The 20,080-nt window shown below is 34.4% G+C and overlaps 1 protein-coding gene across 1 annotated transcript in view; it reads left to right on the top strand.

Annotated features, from left to right (window-relative positions):
• Window positions 1-20,080, top strand: part of LOC115217190 (two pore calcium channel protein 1-like) — a 91,793-nt gene that overhangs the window by 47,280 nt on the left and 24,433 nt on the right. The window contains exons 8-15 of the mRNA XM_029786827.2: window positions 2,634-2,733; window positions 5,395-5,511; window positions 6,712-6,775; window positions 7,670-7,779; window positions 10,166-10,229; window positions 14,999-15,043; window positions 16,046-16,102; window positions 19,746-19,811. Of these exons, the coding sequence (XP_029642687.1) occupies window positions 2,634-2,733; window positions 5,395-5,511; window positions 6,712-6,775; window positions 7,670-7,779; window positions 10,166-10,229; window positions 14,999-15,043; window positions 16,046-16,102; window positions 19,746-19,811 (623 nt within the window). The remainder of the gene's footprint in view (window positions 1-2,633; window positions 2,734-5,394; window positions 5,512-6,711; window positions 6,776-7,669; window positions 7,780-10,165; window positions 10,230-14,998; window positions 15,044-16,045; window positions 16,103-19,745; window positions 19,812-20,080) is intronic.

The following is a 20,080-nucleotide window of genomic DNA, read 5'->3' as shown; positions in this document are numbered from 1 at the left end:
TCTAGAAATAAAGAATTTCTGACAAAAATTCTACAATAGTTCTGGATAATGTAACTTATTGTTTCCTTTCCATCATTATTGTAAAGCTTCATGCTTATGTTATGGAGTATGTACATATGCATCTTGTTGGATTTTTCAGGATATTTAGCATCACTAATTAGCGAGACTGCTCTGCTCCACTTGTAACCTTTTGCACATTTATTTGTATGATTATACGCCTATGCATGTATATATATCCTTTTTTCTTTTACTTATTTCAGTCATTGGACTGCAGCCATGTTGTGCTACTGCTTTGAATGCGTTTAGTTGAATAAATTAACCCTAGTACTCTTTTTTTTTTTAATCTGGTACTTATCCCATCAGTCTCTTTTTCTGAAGTACTAATTTAAGGGATGTAAACAAAAGAACATCAGTTGCCAAGTGGTTTGGTTGGGGTGACACACACATGCACACACACACACACGATGGGCTTCCACATATCTTTCCTCTACTAAATTTACTGACAAAGAATTGGTTGACTCAGGGCTTTAGTAGAAGACATTTACCTAAGGTCCTGTACAGTAGGACTGAGCCAGAATCTATGTGGTAGCAAAGTGAGCTTTTTAATCACTTAACCATGCCTGCACCTATGTATGAATACATAAGTGTATCCATGCAAGAATATATATGTATGCATTTGTACATCTATGCATAAAAACTCATGTAATTTACGCAGGTGATTTTTAGGATAAAAATTTTTAAAAACTTCTACTCATGTAAAATTCACACCCCAAAATTTTCAGAATTGCTGACAGGGGTAAAAGGTTTTCAAGTTAGTTGTATTTAGCATAATTTCACTTACTTATGATTAGATTTTATTAAACTTTCATTAAATACAAATAATTTCTGTTTAATAGGTATCACATTAAAAGCTATTAAATTATAAGTATTTGTATTGTTTATAGTAAATTTTATTTTACATTTCTTACCCTCAAGAGATTATATCTGATCTTTAGCATACTGCTGTATGACATTGCCAAAGTTAAACTTCCCAAAAGGCATAATCATTAGAGTCCATGAAAAAGGCTGCCTTGCTGAATCCAACATGAAAAATGACTAAGACTTGTGTGGGGACAACATCCCAATACCTGTGAACGTAGTTTATTAGTTTCTAAGTGGAATTGGGTAGACAGAAACTGTGTGGAATCCTGTCAGTTGGACTGTATGAAAGTAGTGGGCAAAGTATTGTACCTGTAATTTAAAGAATATTTCTTATTGTATTATAGATGCTTAAATAATACAATGAATATGTTGTTCATGCTTAAAAAACTTGAACACTCAAAGTAAAAAGTAATGCAATGTCTATTGTGTGTGTGTGTGTGTGCATGTCTACATATATTGATTCATTTCACATACTTTAAATAACTGGAACAGAAATAGAAGCTAGTTTCTGAAGTGTTAGATTAAATATTACGGAGATGTACTTGCATAGCAAGTGACCTGATCTGAGATTGTGTGCTGGAACAAAAACAATTGCAGCATGGAAGGTGTTTATAAGCCATTTAAGAAACACACAAAAACCGTTAGATTCACTTCAACATTTAAATTTAATTTGTCAAAATATTTTTGTCGCTTTGAGACTGCGACCTGTTCTCTGACAGCACTTAGGTGAACTTAGCCATTTAGAATAAAGTCATATATTGCTACATGTTATATTCTTTAGCTTGTTGTAGCTAAACTTATGTTGTATGACATATATTTTTGCAATAGATTGGGTGAGTTTTTACAGAAGTTACTCATCTGTTAACAAGTTTATCCTCATATATGTAATGGTGAAGTAGTAGAATTGTTGCAGCTACAGAGAAAATAAAATATCTTGGAGTATTTGTTTTGAATCTCTACAGTCTGAGTTCAAATCTTGCTGAGGTCAACCTTTCCTTTTGTATTTTTGATATCAATAAAGTTCTAGTTCAGAGTGGCAGATTAGTAGAATTGTTTGAACAGCAACATCAAATGGGATACTTTGATATTTTGTCAAATCTGTTTTGGCTCTTTGTGTTCTGACAGCGACTCCTACAATGACATTAGTGCCAAATTTGTATCAGTCATACTTTTACTGTGGACAACATTGGTAGCATGGGTGAGGTTGCATGCATGGGCAACTGTTAGTGCACCCTTGACCTGATCTGTACCTTGGAGAGGAACTTTCCAGATGCAAACCTATAGCCACATGGGATATAAGAAGATCCTGGGTATTGTATCTGGTAATGTTTGAATGTGATTTTTATCACAACTATAATAAATAAATATAAAATGCTGTTTGTTTTTATTTATTAGGTTGGTGCATAATTATTGCAGCTTTTTTTCAATAAATTTTATTCAACAAAAACAATGACATTTAACAAAAACATCTTTAGATGATTATTCTGGAGCATATGCACCATCTACTCCAATTACTGCTTCCCATTTGCTTGGCAGCCAGTTGGAATAATCATTTAAAGATGTTTTTGTTAAATGTTGTTTTTGCTTTTGTTGAATAAAATTTATTGAAAAAAAGCCGCAATAATTATGCACCAACCTAATAATGCTATTTTTAACAGCCGTAATGCATAACTGTTAATGATGTTTTTTGTCTGTCTTGTTTTCACAACTAGCTATCCTGATGTTATGATGCCTGCTTATAACGAATCACGTTTTTATGTTGCATTCTTTATAATCTACCTCAGTCTTGAATTATTTTTCCTCATGAACTTGGTAAGTGTATTTTAATATGTATTGCTGTTAGAAGATAGATAAAAAGAAAAAAAATCTAACTAATTTTTAGTAACATTGTCACAAATAGGATAACAAATGGCTGAAATTTAGATAAACGTGACATAAATGAGTGACACCAATAACAGGAATGGTGAAATGATTTACTTTGAAAACTGATAAGAGTGACATTCAGAATATGACTTAACTCATGGTCCTTTTTTTAGGACGAGAAGGATAATCCATCATATTTCTGCAACACCTGTATTTTTCTGAGGTATCTTTAGTTAGTCATCAAGACTGGAGTGTCTTTCAAATATTGTAATAAAATGTTGTATAAAAAAAGATTTTTGGTAATAAATTAAATAAAAAAAAAGGGCTCTAATGGGTTAATTTTAAGTACAAAGAAATTACTCTAATATATGAATTCAGTTTGAGGATTAGCAGTTACTGTTTTAGTTCATGGTGGTGATGATGATCATTGTCAGCAAATGAAATGTGACAGGTGATTAGGTCTGCCAAAGCAGGTCAGTTTTACATTAACTTTGTGTCTTGATAAATGTAATTGCACTGTGTAAATTTACATGCATAAACTGGATACTTTTTGCAAATAGTGATTTCTTTTTACTTGTTATGAAGCTTATTTTTGTTGGGTGGATTATAAATGATTGAATAACTCCCTCATTAGTATCTAACAAAAATAAATGGACCATGGTGCAATTTCATGTTTAATTTAAATCAGTTCAATTTTAAAATTTATTGATTATTCAGTACAGGAGAGGCATTGCCCATAACATTCGAAAACCTTGAATTGGTGAAATCAGAGCTGTTAATATTTAATTTGAACTTCAGTTGGTTGACTCCTATTGACATATATGTGCAGGGAAAAAATTTCAGAGGTGTGTAGTTTTGAGGAGGAATGATTGAGAAAATGTTTAGTTCAGACTCTGCAAAGTTGCAAGGAAAAGTAGTGGTGGATGCATAGAGTGAACCTAGATGTGGTATGTAGGGTGCTAGTTCAGAGAAACAGAAGCAGTTGTAGGAATGTAACATAGAAAAAGATGGGGGCCAACCTCTTTGTGATATAGTGGGATAGGAGATTCAAAGGATGCTTAGCAGAAAGCTCTATAACTCTAACTATGTACTCTTGCTATATTGATGATATCAACATCATCATCATCATCGTTTAACGTCCGTTTTCCATGCTAGCATAGGTTGGACATAGTAGCAAAAGCATCTCTCCAAGACAATATTTGTGGACCTGAACTAGAAGGTAGCACCATGGAAGGCATCCAGCAAATAACTAACTTCATCCACCAGAATATTAAGGTAACAACAGATTACCATAGTAAGTACTCCAACTACAGGCTACCTGTTTTAGAAACTGAATTTCCATTGGAAATTAGAAATAACAAGGTCCAAATTCTCCATTTGCACTATACCAAACCTATGGCTTTCAAATACCTGATCCACGGGAATGCAGCAATTGTGGATGATACTAAGTTCAATATCTTAACAGCAAACTTGACTAGGGTGATGAGAAATGTAAGCTGCATGTATGACCTGATTAGAGAGACACATACAGCTCTTCATTTACTACTTTCAGTTCTCTGCATACAGCCAAAGAGACAGGATCAAGGTGTATGAAGGAAACATGACAAAATTCAAGACCATCATAGAAAATGACACTAATGAGATTTACCTGCTATACAAGAATAAATCATGTAATAACATAGAAAGAACTAAAAGGAAGATAGGTAAGGCCTAGCCAAAAATACTAGTGTCATGCTATCTTTGGAGGTGAACTAGCATATCGTTTTAGAAAACTCTTAGGTAAACTGAATTCACAAATTAAAGTAGTTGAAAGGCCAGGAACTCCCATAAAATCCCTGATCTGTAAAACATATTCATTTAAAAGAACTCCTTGCACTGATAGGAAGTGTATAGTGTGTAGAGTAAACCCACAAATAAACTGTAAAACTAAGAATGCAGTATAAAGTGACAGAGGATGGTGCAGAAAAAGGATGATGATGTATATTGAAGAGACGGTCCATAGCATAAGAGAGGGCATAACTGAACACTGGTGGGAACTCAATGAGAAGAAAAGCTTGTCTGTTCTATACAAATGTGCCAAACTAGAACATAGGGATTCAATAGATAACATAGATGTTAGGATCTTATCAACACATAGAAAAGACACAACACTCAGACAGATTATGGAGTCCACACACAATATAAAATAGACTGAAACTCAACAGAATATGTGAATGGAATTATAACATCCCCCATCTCACAACCTGACAACTGAAAACATGGGTACAAGCAATGTAATATACAAACACAGACACACAGATACAGACACAAATGGATATACGGATAGGGATACATACCATAAAAAGACAAGATGGAATAGACAGGACAAGACCAGAGAGAAGAGGAGTTACAAAGAGTAGATAGTCATTGAAGAAGTCACAGAATGTGTAATGAAAGAATTCTGACAAATAAACCAATAATAATAATAATAATAATAAAGCTAAAGTGAAGATCAGATAAACAGTGCATGTGTTTATTGGCCAAATGATCGTCCCCAAATGTAACAATATTTTATAGAATGCTTTCCCTGTTTATATGTCATTGATGGCTGTTTTTTTTCTTCTTTTAAAGCTTCTTGCTGTCGTGTATGATAAATTTTCTTCATTAGAGAAAGAAAAACTGAGAAAGTTATTCTTTCACAAAAGACTTGGCTGTCGTTATGCCTTCCAGTTGCTTGTCAGTAGGCAGGTAGGTAATAGAATTTCACTTCTCACCAATTCCATCTCTGGCAAACGTAAATAATACATAATATAATAAGCTATAATATTGCCTTGAAAGGTCCATGAGTCACCATGAAATACAATGTCTTCATGTAGTACATTGACTGCATATTAACTTAGGTCCAGCAAGAACCAAAACCATGTTGTAGAATTGACTAATTAGAGTATTAGCATAGCTAAAACAGTGTATATATACTATATAGTAATACCGTAATTAGGGTTAGTAAGCAATCAGAGTTTATTATTACTACCTATTTAAATTTTGTATGAGTAGATATAGTTGACAGAATCAATCTCAGTATATTGGTTGTACTTACTGAGTTAACTTTTGTTAATCTCAGTATAGTTTCAACTGAAAGCCAGAAGCTAGAAACACTATCTTATTATAACTCACAATAATTGTTTCTTTGCATGAAGAACTTCACATACACAGAACACTTATCCAAAGGCAGATACAGCTTGGCACCAGTGATGTCACAGACACGTGTACCCTTAACATAGTTCTTGGGGAGATTCAGCATGACACAGAGTGTGACAAGGCTGGCCCTTTGAAATACAGGCACAAAAACACATGTAATAGTATAGTTCTAACGGAAAGCATAGCTATGTGTTAAAGAAGTTTGCTTTGTAATTTATGTGATTGTGGATTCAATCCCACTGAATGGCCCCTTTGGAAAATGTTAAGTGGTAGATTTAATGTTGTCAGCTTCAACACTGCTGTATGAGACTCTTGGGTGCCTTTATTTGAGTTCACTTTATTGAAAACTTTCAATCAAATCTGACAATAACTCAGTACCCTGGTGTGCTGTTTCCTATTACAGCAACCTAACGGTTGTGGTTTCTTCCTCTCTTTCTGCCATCAGTCTCTGAGGTCTTGCAAAAGTCATCTGACTACTCTTCCTCATCTGACAAAGTCATGAAGACAGATCCCTATTAAGGCGTTTTTGGATAATGTTCCTTGAGAGTATTGGATAAAGCACCTTTAGTGTAATGGGTAAAATATCTTGAGTGTATTGGATAATAAAAATGCCTATATAAAAATTAGCATTAGAAATTGTATTTTAAAAGAAAGACTGAAATAATATACCCCAAAAGTAGATTAAATATACACATCTCATTATTATACATTTGTATCAGTAAAATAAAGGAAATTTCATTTCTTTCTCAGCATCCAGCTACAATTCAGCTGAAACATTTTCAAGGAATGATGCAGTACTTAAGACCTAAAATGAGTATGTATTTATGCTATCATTGTAATTCTGTAAAATATATTTCCATTTTTAGTATTAAAAAAAATATAATTTTGCTGACAATCCAGAAAGCGGGATGACAAAGCGGAGAGACGCTTGACAGTATGACAGTGTAATGAAGGATCAAATGGGCTTGCAGCCCAATCTGGGGTAAAGATTGCAACAAGTAAGCATGATAAACCATGATCCCTGAGCATGGGGGAAGAACAGAGGATCAAACAGGAATGGAAAAAAAAAAGGAGCGGACTTGGACCAGAAATGGACTACGAGAAAGGAAGTGGTAAAGGAATGGTAGATGAGGAATTCAGCTGCTGCAGAAAGGTGTTTGCTAGTTACATCGGGCTGAGAATTCACCAAGGGAAGGTGTGTCAGAGGAAAGCAATTCAACAGCGTGGGTTGAAAAGCCATAAGACGTGTGGCCAGAACCTCTTGGAAAGAAACCATAGCAAGGGTCATTCCACAGTTGAATCGGAACAGCCAAAAAAAGTCATAGGCATGAAGAAGCCAAAGATTAAGTGGCCGAAAGCAAATGATGCAGCAAGCTATAAAATATTTGACGACGAGGTAGCAAGAATGACCACAAAATTCAACAGGGACGATGAGCTAAAGCTAGTAGGAATGGTGTACTTTAATGATGATTTGGATTCTGTTTCTAGCAGGTTGAGTGATCATTTATAGACTCCTTCGTTCATTGTTTGTATTTCATGTAGGCTTTTGGAAATTACTGGTTACTGAAGTTATATACAACTTATTTATATTCTCATGTCAGATTTGCTTAATATATTTAGACTACATATGCTTGTAAATTTATATTGAAATTTTATAGTGAAATGAAAAAAAATATATATGTTATAATGTACCCCAATTTTTTTCTAGGCCGGAAAGATGTCTACCTAACATTTAAAAGTATGAATGTATTATCAACTGGTTCATTGTCACTCACTGAGTTTTTTACAGTGTATGGATGCAGTAAGTTAAAATGGAAGGTGCGTAAATTTTTCTATCAATCTGTTTACAAATTCAGTAACAGATAAATAAGTCTGATGACATCATCAACATAGCAAGCTGTGACCCTATACTCTTTTGTATAACTTTTAATTTATAACTAATTTTTTCTCATAATAGAGCATCAGAACTATCAAATTTGACAGTATGCTAAATGACTTCTCTTTTCTGATCTGAGTATGAAATCGTTTCTAGAGTTGTGATACAGAATAGACACAACAAAAGAGGTGCATGGGAATAGCAAGTCTTCTACAGCATTGTGTATCACCAGCTGCCATCCTTCATTTGTAACACATACCTATACCAATTCAGCCCCCTCTCTTGAACACTACAATTGATTCTTCTTATACCCAGTTTGTCTTAAGTTCATTTATACTTTATCATTCATGCATACTAACATGGTGCAACCAGTGAAGCATGTTTGCCTCATTTTTTTCATGCCTTTGCATATCTTCCACCCTCAAGACCTATGTCTTGCTACCACACATCAGCACACTTCATATAGGAGCATCATATAGTCTGCCTTTGATCTCGAGGGATAATCCTATTGTTGCCAGCAAAGGTAATAATTCTCTGAGCTTTCTCCAACATGTTCTTATTCTAGCTACCACTCTTTTGGAACATCTACACTCATTACTAATTTGGTCACCTTAGTAGAAAATGTTATCAACCACTTCGAGGCATTCAAGTGAATCTATATCCCAAGTGCTTGCTGCCCTCGTGTGCCTGGTAGATCTGAAGTATACCCTTTCTGTTAACCTGCTTTTAATGCCACTATACCTTTTGTGTATCTATTTATTACACTGAGCAGACTTTATAAAATTTTTACTGGCTTCTTTTCTGCAGGTGAAGCACTTTTGCAAGTAGCTAATTTAAGATTTCTTGTTCTAAATATTCAAGATATAGCTTTACTGTTTTGGCCATCTGTGTACTTTTTTATGTGTTGTCTGTTTTTAATGGTTTTATTAATATAAAACCATTAGACATGCCATGTAAAGCTTTTCCTTTAGGAAAATAGACATGCCATGTTGTTCCAATGTGCAGAGTCTCATTTAGCTGTTTGGATTGAGTTTACTTTTCTGATCTAAAGTTTCCAGTTCTTACTCAGTGCAGTCCATTTCATCTAATTGCATTGTGAACCCATTTTCTTATAGCTGGTTTATAATATGATAGTATTCATTCCCTGTAATTTCCCTTATTTTCCAACTATTATGATATTTTAAATTTAGAGAGGCTTTAATTACATACCTTTTATTATTAAAACATTTCAAGCAAATATTTCTATCATTTTAAGTCACTCGAGTTATTCTAGTCACTATTTATAATTAGATGATATTATTAATTTGATTGACAACATGGTCATAAGTTCAAATCTGTTATTGCTTTCCTCAGTCCATCTTGTTGACTCTAGCGTTACACTTCACAGAAAATCAGTTATTGCAAGGAAGGGTATAAAGTTGTAATAGGATACACTCTAACAACATGTAAAATTGTAAAGTAAAATAACATATTCATTTTTTTTTTTTACTTGTTTCAGTTATTTGACTGCGGCCATGCTGGAGCACCATCTTTAGTCGAGCAAATCGACCCCAGGACTTATTCTTTGTAAGCCTAGTACTTAGTCTATCGGTCTCTTTTGCCGAACCACTCAGTTACGGGGACGCAAGCACACCAGCATCGGTTGTCAAGCGATGTTGGGGGTGACAAACACAGACACACAAACATACACACATACATATATATACATATATACGACAGGCTCCTTTCAGTTTCCATCTACCAAATCCACTCACAAGGCTTTGGTCGGCCTGAGGCTATAGTAGAAGACACTTGTCCAAGGTGCCACGCAGTGGGACTGAACCCGAAACCATGTGGTTGGTAAGCAAGCTACTTACCACACAGCCACTCCTGTGCCTATTTGTAAATAATAATGATAATAATCCTTTCTCCTATAGGCAAAAGGCTTGAAATTTTGGGGGTGGGTGCTAGTTGATTACATTAACCTCAGTGTGTAATTGGTACTCATTTCATTGACCCCAAAAGGATGAAAGGCAAAGTTGGAATTTAAACTCAAAATGTAAGGACGGATGAAATGCCGCTAAGCATTTGACTGATGTGCTAAAGATTCTCCCAGTCACTACCTTAATAATAATAATAATAATAATAATAATAATAACAATAAAAATGAAAAATGGATAAAATAAATCTTTAGTTCAATTTGAGCTGTAAGGCATAAAATGGTGCTCATTTATTTTCCAGTTTACTGTGCAAATATTTGGTTGAGTGAGCTCCTTGAAACTTAACAACATGAATCAGTAATGAAACATTAATAAAAGCAAATTTGCTGTTTATATATATATATTTCAGCCTAAAAATGTATCAACTATTTGGTCAGAAGATTTCAGATATCCTTTTAATTTGATTTTTCGAGGTAAATAATTTTTACAGATTTCATAAAGTTCTTAAAAGTCAGATTTGCCTTTGAATCCTTTACTTTCTGTCTTTCTTTTTTTTTTTTTGTTTTAGTGTTGAACATTTTATATTTCTACATTATGGTTTTAATAATGGTTCTTTTTGCAATAAATACAGTAACATAATCTTTACTACAATAAGCATAAAGCCTGAAATTTTGGGGGAAAGAGTTTGTCAATTACATATTGACCCCACTAGTGCTCAACATTTTATCAACCCCAAAAGGATGAAAGGCAAAATCAACCTTCATGGAATTTAAATTCAGAACAGTGTAAAGCTAGAAGACATGCTACTAAGCATTTTGTCTGGCATGCTAATAATTCTGCCAACCCTCCACTTTGATACAGTAACTTGATAGAGAAATCACTTAAATTTCAAATTTAGTCTATTGATATAATTCCATTCACATCTGGGGGCATTTTATAGGAATATAAATCACTTCTAATACTTATCTGGTACTTTATTTTATCAATCTCAGATAAAATGCACTTTTGACCATGGTATGGTTTGAACTCAGAATGTAAAAGGCTGTAACTAAATACTGCAAAATATTTTTCCAACCCCAATAATTCTGCTAAACTATCAGCCTAGGGTTATTCAAATTATATATATTATTGGATTACTGGGGAATAATATTGACTTGTAAAAGTTTATTTGATATTTAAACTAGTAGGGAAAAGGTAGTAGTGTCATTCATTTGATATTTCAAAACATTATTGTCTCTTCTGGATTTATGTGTAATAGGAATGTTTTAAAACATTATTCTTTTTACTAAAAGTCTTTCATTTACTTGAAAACAATGGAATTTCTATTATCCTAAAAGAAAAGCTTTACATATACAATAAACATAGTTCTGTACTTTAAGAACAGAAAAGCAAAAAGGGAAAAAGTAAATAGGAAAATGAAGTTTTGCTTGGTGCTTATCAATATGAAGGGGTACCCAAAAGAAACTGAAATTTTGCAATATTCACTTAGTTTTACAAGTTTACACTTTTATCACTTGCAAAGTATTCTCCATTTAAAACAATGTATTAGTTCTGACACATTTTCCGCTGTTTGAAGCAGTCTTGGAACTCTTGCAAAGAACTCTTGTAAAGCGATGCCTTTTAACACCTCTGTCATTTTTTTTCATCACCTCTTCCACATCGGCAAAACTTTTTCCTTTAAGGACTTTTTTCATTCGGGAATGGGGGGGGGGACAAAAAAAAGTCACAGGGAGCAAGATTGAGTAAATAGGGAGGATGGGTAAATGGGGTCATGCCATTTTTGGTCAAAAACTGCCTCACACTCAAGGCAAGTGTTTGCAGGTGCATTGTTGTGATAAAACCACCACTCTCCACTTTTCCACAGGTTGTAGTGTTTTCATCTCACCGCATCTTGCAAACACTTCAGAACTCTAAGTAAAATGTCTGGTTAACAGCTTGACCAGGAGGAACAAATTCTGTGTGGACAGTTCTTTTTGCATTGATGAAACAAATCAGCATCATTTTGACATTGAACTTCACTTGACACACTTTTGGGGGGCATGGTGACATTGAATGCTTCCATTGACTTGATTGCTGCTTTGTTTCCAGGTCATAGCCATAGCACCAGCTTTCATCACCATTGATGTCCTTCGCAAAAAGGTCTAGATCAACTTCCAATTGTTCTTTCAGTTCACGACATGCATTCAGTCGTGACTGCTTTTGATCTTCCATGAACAAGCAAGGCACAAATTTTGCTGCAACTCTTTCCATTTGTAATTCCTCACTCAAAATTTGTTGGTAGGAGCTCCAAAACACATCAATCATATCAACAATTTTGTCAGTTGTTCGGCAATGGTCCTCCAACATCAGTTCATGAATTTTCATGATGTTTTCATTTGTTCAAGAGGTCAACAGTCATCCTGAATGAGGTTGGTCTTCAAGCGACAAGCGACCATTCTTAAACTTGTGTTTTGCTCATGGCAGCATCCTTGTAACTGTTTGAAGCTTGACAACTGTTTCGGCTGCCATTTTCCCCAGCAGAAAACAGTATTTAATGGAAGCATACTGTTTCTTCATTGCAAAAATTGATGAACAGAGTAGCACTGCAAAACAATGATGCACCACATGGCAGTACATGTTAACTCATCACTGCTGGTTGGCAGACTGATGTCTGAGGGTTACATCAAGTGGTTTCTTGTGGTGGAAGTCTGAAATACAATGTTTCCAGTTACTTTTGGGTACCTCCTCATACTAATCAAAATATGTAGCTGACAGCCTTCTTGATAGTTTTTCTTTTAAACATAGTCTTGCAGTAAATTTTGTTCTGGCACAAAAGAATCAACTCAGAATAATTTGAAAAGTTATTTATCATAGGATGGAACGTACATTTGCACATTTCTCTATCTTGAATTGCTAACAAGGAATATCTTATATCTCTCTTTACTCTTTTACTTGTTTCAGTCATTTGACTGCGGCCATGCTGGAGCACCGCCTTTAGTCGAGCAACTCGACCCCGGCACTTATTCTTTTCTAAGCCCAGTACTTATTCTATCGGTCTCTTTTGCCGAACCGCTAAGTGACGGGGACGTAAACACACCAGCATCGGTTGACAAGCAATGCTTGGGGACAACACAGATACACAAACACACACATACATATATACGACAGGCTTCTTTCAGTTTCCGTCTACCAAATCCACTCATAAGGCATTGGTCGGCCCGGGGCTATAGCAGAAGACACTTGCCCAAGGTGCCACGCAGTGGGACTGAACCCGGAACCATGTGGTTGGTAAGCAAGCTACTTACCACACAGCCACTCCTGCGCCTATATCTGAGTACATAAATTGAAGAAAAAAGATAGACAAAGATGTTAAAACTAGAAACTTTATTTTGAGTATATATATAAATCATCAAACATAGTTTGTAACAGAATAAACTTTAATTGGTCAAATACTCAGAAAATATTGTTGTTTAAAACAAATAACACTGGGCAACAAAAAAAGGTAGATAATTATTATAATAGTATATTAGTATTCTATGTAGTATATTCATGTTCAAGGCAAATAGTATTATAATATAATGATACACAGTATATTTATGTTAAGGGAATACTCACTTTATTTTTGATAAGCTGAGAAATGTTCAAGACACTTGCTCTTGTGCTTATGCTTTGTGCTGGTCTCCTGTTGTAGGAACCAGCAGTAGTCACTTATCATGTGTGGATTGAACCAGCCTTGATACCTCGTTTCCATCTCAGATATGTCCTGGTGGAACCTCTCACCATGCTCATCACTAATGGCACCAAGATTCATTGGAAAAATATTGAGATGAGAATGCCAGAAGTGCGTTTTAAGGGATATTCAGCATCCCATTCTTTCATATGCTGTTAGCATGTTGTTTATTAAATCAGCATAGTTTTCAGCTGTATGATTTCTAAAAAAGCTCTGTACAATTAACACAAATGACTCCCATTCCATCAGCTCAATTGGATTCAGTTTACCAATGAATTTGCTATCAGACATCAAGGCTTGAGTCTATAAACAATCTCCATTCATTAGCCACATGCACATGTGCTAGGTTTTGCATGAGTGCATTAACCTCAGTACAAAAACAAGCATTATTTTCTTGCTTGAAAAAGACAGATAAGCCTTCATGGCAAGAACGGAAAATGGAAATTTTCACACCTTGCTGTAGTCTGGATCCAAAACTTCTGCCTTTTCCTTTGACAATGCTAGGTCTCTTACTAAATCGATCAAATCTTCTTGATTAAGTATGCATGGCTCATTTTTCTTAGAATCAACTATGTATGCTTTGTCGATAGAAGAATTAAGGGATTCATCGTGTGACATGCCAAGTTCTTCAAGGGAATCATGTGAGAGGAGAACTGAGATAGTCATGTGGAACTGGTTTTAGAACCGGCTTACCATCTGCATACATAATTTTTGCGTTGGTTTTCTTTGAGAAACCACTAATATTAGTCATGCAAAAGTAATCAAAGACATGATTGGTTGGCTGACATCATACCATTGGTACAACAAAAGGCATTCCCTCCTGTTTTTCATTCAGCCACTATGTAAATCCTGAGTAACACATGGTGCAAAATATATGGTGCCGACCTCTTGTCCCCAATTTTACATCCAAAATAATATTTATAGGGTGGTTTTTAATTTGATGGCAATGTTCTTCTGCTGGTCACGCGGAGCAAATTTTCCACAGACATAACAAAAGTTGTCTAGGTGATTCACACAGCCTCTCCTAATACAATAAACACAGTTAAAACAGTAATCACGCAGAGCGAGAGATACACATACCACATGTGACAGCAGCACAAACGGCATTAAGAGTTACCAAGAACAAATTGATGTATTTGGTGCTTGCACTCAATACCTTAGCGCCATCTATTGCTAAACTAAATAATGAACTTTCTCATCATTTGTTCTATTGCTGTTATTTCTTTAATTTTGAATTAAGATCACTTTCATTTTAGCAAATTTTATAATACAGCCTATATCTAGCTGAAAAGTATAGTTATAATCTTGTGCATGCACATAACTCAAAATCCTGATGTGCCAGAACAATTCTGAGTGCAAATTCGGAATCAGCATCCCTGATTTAGTCTAAAACATATGCTTTTACACCAGTAGCAAAATCTTTGTCCAGTGTAATTTAAGAATATTTTATTACAAAATATATCAATGATTACTGTATCGTTAATTATATATGTATCGTTTTAAACTACATTACATTCCTTTTTCTTTTTACAGTTTTGCATCGTATAGTTACTCACAAGTGTTTTGAATACTATATATGTAAGTTGATTTCTCTTTCTATACTAATTCAACAAAGCTGCTTTAATAACTTGTGTTGTAATTGTACAAAAGAAATAGGAGTGACTATGAACCCTCTTTATCCATTGGCACATTATTTCAAAGTTTTCATTTTCATGTAGAATATCAAGAGCAAGCAAATGTGTTAACATAAAATCTGTCTAAGTTATACCTCATGAAACTCTATTAAGTTTCATTCAAGGCATTAATCAACTCAAGGTGCTTTGCAGTGGGATCGAACCCAGATCCATGTGATTATAAAGTAAACATTCTAATCTTACAACTATGCCTACTCTTATATTACCGATGATTCTTTTTCATTAAAACCCACATCTTATTGGAGCAGCTACAATAATTCATTCACTGGGATTATGGGTTTGAGTTAAGCCATATGAACTTTTCTCTGATAAAAAAAAAATAAGTATGTAATACAGCTGTAGTTTTTCTCTTACAATACATCTGGCCTTGTATCTGTATCAGAAATCATTTCTCTAGACTTTCAAAACTCATAAATCCTTAAGCTAGAAGGTAGGTATTTTATTCAAAGGTTACATTGAACATGCGTACTCTTTGTGAATTTGAAGTGTCCATTACTAGATCTCATTCATTATGGGTTCAATATAACTAGATTGTTTTGATGAGGTGCAAGTGGAGAGAGTGTTGTTAATTGAATATATTTCAGTAAATTATTGGTAATTAATACATTCTGAAATGAACAGCAGTTTGCATATCTTACTTATGGATAACCACAATACTACAGTATTCATCTTGTGAAATCATCTTGTATAGATGTATAGAACTAAAAGCATAGAAGTATCAGTAGCTAATGAAAAGTGTACAATAGTGACAGTGGAATTGTTAGGTTACGGGATAGTAATTCTACTGCACAAAAGGTTTTTTAAAGTTTGGTTTGGCAAGGTTTTCCATATTTCACTTATTAATTTACTGAATTTCATTTGAGAGATTTGTTTTTGTATTTTATAGATTTGACAATAGCATCAAACTTCACCTGGATTGTTATTGAAACCGTACAGATGTCAGGTATGTGATATTTCCCCAGTATTGTTTTCTTTTAAATCTATTCCTCTGTTTTTGCATGGGTTGGTGATATATTTACCATAACAATTGTTTTTACAAGTGCATGTCTTTCCCACCACTAATGATTATGCAGTGATAGTAGAGACTTTTTTTCTTACTTATTACAATCAGGTAACTTTGAGCTTTCTCAGAAGTACAACTGAGTAACAATATTAAGATTTGAGTGTATGACTGTAATCCAGCTTTTTAACCTCCATAGCATCTTATTTCTTACCAGCCTTCATCTTTCTGAGGACATAAAATGAAGTATCAAATACTGAGGTTGATATAATTGGTTGTTCTTTCCCCCAAATTACTGGTTTTATGCCTATGCAGGAAATGAATATTTTAGGCTCCAACATATTTTAATTCTGTTTAAAAGTACTGGCCAAACATTGCTGGTTCAAAGTTCTAATTATTGTGTATAACTTCCAATAATGATGAATCAACAAACACAGTAAAACTAATGTTTGTTTTCAGTACTTAATGCTTCACCATATGAGTTTTAATGAAAAGAGATAGTTAAAGTAATAGGGTACAAGTCAACTAATTGAAAGGTAACCTTGTTTAGTATATCAGCAATACTGTAAGTTGTGAGTAATTTTTTGGTTTCTAATGCTTAGACCAATTCAGCCTATTGAAAAAACTACTTTTGAGAGATAGTTTGAAGAGTTTAATCTCTCTAGAACTAAGTATAATGAGCATTCAGAGAGCACAAACCTCCGCCAAGGCAACACCAACATCCTCTCAATGATTTTTAAAATGAGGATATCTGAAATAAATTTGATAGCTCTCATGAACGAGAATGCTAAAAATGAACCTGACCGCTCACAAAAATTCAGAAAAAATAATACAGAATCCTTGTCCAGTGCTAGGTTGATCCCAAAATCTAATCAGTTCTTGCTAGTCACGAGGCCAAACATCCTTGAAAGTTTCATCCGAATCCATCCAGCAGTTCTTGAGATATCTTGTCCATGGACAAACAAACAAACACAACTGCAAACAATACCTCCACTATGGCGGAGGTAATAATGAAGGAAATGATATATAGTTATAGTAATATTTCTATGCTATTCTGTCTGTTGGAATAGATTTTTCTCTTTTATCTTTTACTTGATTCAGTCATTGGACTGCAGCCATACTGGGGTACTGTCTCGAAGGGCTTTAGTTGAATGAATTGACCCCAGTACTTCTTTTAAAACCTGATACTTATCCTATTGCCAAACTTTTAGGTTATGGGGATGTAATCAAAGCAACACCTGTTGTCAAGTGATGGTGGAGGGCAAACACACACACACATATTTATACATAGCTATATAAATACAGGGTAAAAATTATTAATGATTAATATCAGTGGTTAGCATGCATAATAAAACTCAGAAGACATAAATATTTTTATAATATAATAGTGTATAAGAGTTTATATACAGAGAGGAGACCACCATGGGGATTCCTTACATGCTAGAAAGGGCAGTCAAAACCCAAACCATCATTTTCGTGGTTTGGGTTTTGATAGCCCTTTCTAGCATGTAAGGAATGTACATGGCCTCTTCACCATGTATAAACTCTTATACACTATTGTATTATAAAAATCATATATATATATATATATATATATATATATATATATATATTTAGTTTCAGTCTATCAATACACCTGTAAGGTTTTAGTTGACCTGGGGCTGTAGTAAAAGACTTTTGCTTAAGATGTCACACAGTGGGACTGAACCTGAAACTATGTAGTTGGGAAGCAAACTTCTTACCACTCAGGCACTCGTGTGTTAAGTCTCTATATTATTTGCTATATTATTTACATAAACCAATAATAATGTTGGTGATAATGATAGCAGTCTTTATAATCACCATCTTATCATTGGAATACATTCACATTTCTCTATTGTTACTAAAACAATGCTTTAAGTATTTCAAATTTGTGATGTTTGTTTAGGTTGTCCATTTATTTTTATATTGTTTTGTATGTGTGTGTGTGTGTGTGTGTGTGTCTGCTCATCATCACCATTATCAAAAGATCAATAAATATGTACCTGATATCTAATTTCCAAGGATTAACTTAATCTACCATGCACCTTCCATTAAAGACTTATGGCATTGTGCCAATATATGCATTTTTTCCTTCCTTTGTAATTAATGTATGTACTCTTCAGAATGTTTTGTTTGTTTCTGTCATTGTACTTTACTGTATATATTTAAGCTGCCTCTGTAGTAAAATAAAGAAATTATCAAAGAGTATTGCAGTTTGCTTGAAGCATTGCAGAATATAAAAATTAGTGATTTGGGAAGTTATTATAATTCAATTTGGAATAGATTAAACACAAATAAGAACAATGATTAAACTTTATCTTAAAAAACATAACAATCCCAGTATTTTAGGCAAAATGCACCTAATAAAAGAACAAGAAGAATGGGAAAGATATCTTAACTTGTTAAAAGTCCAAGTTCATATGATGGGCAAAATGATCAGATTAGCCAATATCAGTTGCTTGAACCATATTGGATACTCTAGTGATGCCTACTGGTGCTGTACATAGGCATGCTGTGGGTGATGATGTGCAGACATGTGCTGAGGCTACAACCTCTCCAGCAATTCCTTCACAGTGAGCAGATGTCAGATAAGTATTTCCATAGCTCCTTCTTCTGATTGAGCTGCAGTTCTAGGTAAAGCAAAGACCAAGACAAGGTGATTGGCATCTGGAATGTCATCAAGCATTCACAGCTATCTACCAGTCAGGCAATGTGGTCAGTGGAAGTTCTACATTGGTGTTCTATAGAGGGTTAGTAGCACACAAGAGTGATGATGTTCATGGGAAAACACTGAGTGTTGATGATCGGCTGGCTGGTCTGTTCTGGAGAACTTTCAGGTCTGGGCCCATAGATAATTTCCAGAAACCCCTAGCTAGGGAGTACCACCAGGGACTATTGCCAACTTGAGATAAACTCTCCAAACATAGAAGTGCATCAGCTGGTCTGCCCAAAATGCATGCAGAGCAATGTCCATTACCTGAACATTGTGAAGTTATGTTAAACGCTTGTTGTTATGTACAGGGTGACTCTAGCTATCAGTGCTGAATCCATTGTGAAGATCATTCTGCCACCTTCTTTTGGCCAGAAAGGACAGACTGTCTTTATCCATCTAGTGGCCTTAGTGAAAGCGATTGTGTGGTAGATCAGTTTGAAAGGGCTGAAGATAAACACCTTCCCATTTGGCCAGCCCTCTTCATTTGTTTGGAGTTTCACTTGAAAAAAAACAAATGAGTATGTGCCTGTAGACTGAAGGACAACAACAGAAAGAAGGCACTTGCCTTAATGGTGAGGGGGACTGTTGTTTTGTCGGGTTCTCCATGAGTAACTTGAGGAGAATCCCTCATTAAGAGAATTATTCATTAAAAAAAGTTTGGAATCTATTGTTTCTTTCTTTTTGATATCCTCCTTTTTTACATGCGCTTTCATGTAATCCTATACTGTAACATATTGTACCTTCCTCAATGTTTTTTGTGAATCCTTAGTGGTTAATAAAGAAACTATTATTATTATTATTATATTATTATTATTATTATTATTATTATTATTATTATTATTATTATAACAGTTCAACACATAAGTGTGAAAAAGTATGACTTCACAGCTACAGGAGTAACTGTATTCTTTATTTATAGTAAGTATATTTCAGTTTATTACAATAATTTTGTGATGTTTCTGTTTCATCTTGGTATAAAAAAAAAATCTTGCATATGACTATTATTCAAATGATTAACTTTCTAAGGTGCATAAACTTACGTTTTGGTTTCATGCTTTGGTAAATTTGTGTCTACAAATTTACACTCTTGAATGTTTTGTTGTGCCTTGTTATCTTCAGTTTTTGTTATGGTGCATATATAACAACATACACACTCTCTTCTCTCCTTACTCATTCCCTCTTTCTCT

This window comes from Octopus sinensis, linkage group LG1, assembly GCF_006345805.1.
Source record: "Octopus sinensis linkage group LG1, ASM634580v1, whole genome shotgun sequence".
NCBI lineage: Eukaryota > Metazoa > Mollusca > Cephalopoda > Octopoda > Octopodidae > Octopus > Octopus sinensis.
The sequence above is the reverse complement of the archived record's forward strand: the minus strand, read 5'-3'. Positions and strand labels throughout refer to the sequence as shown.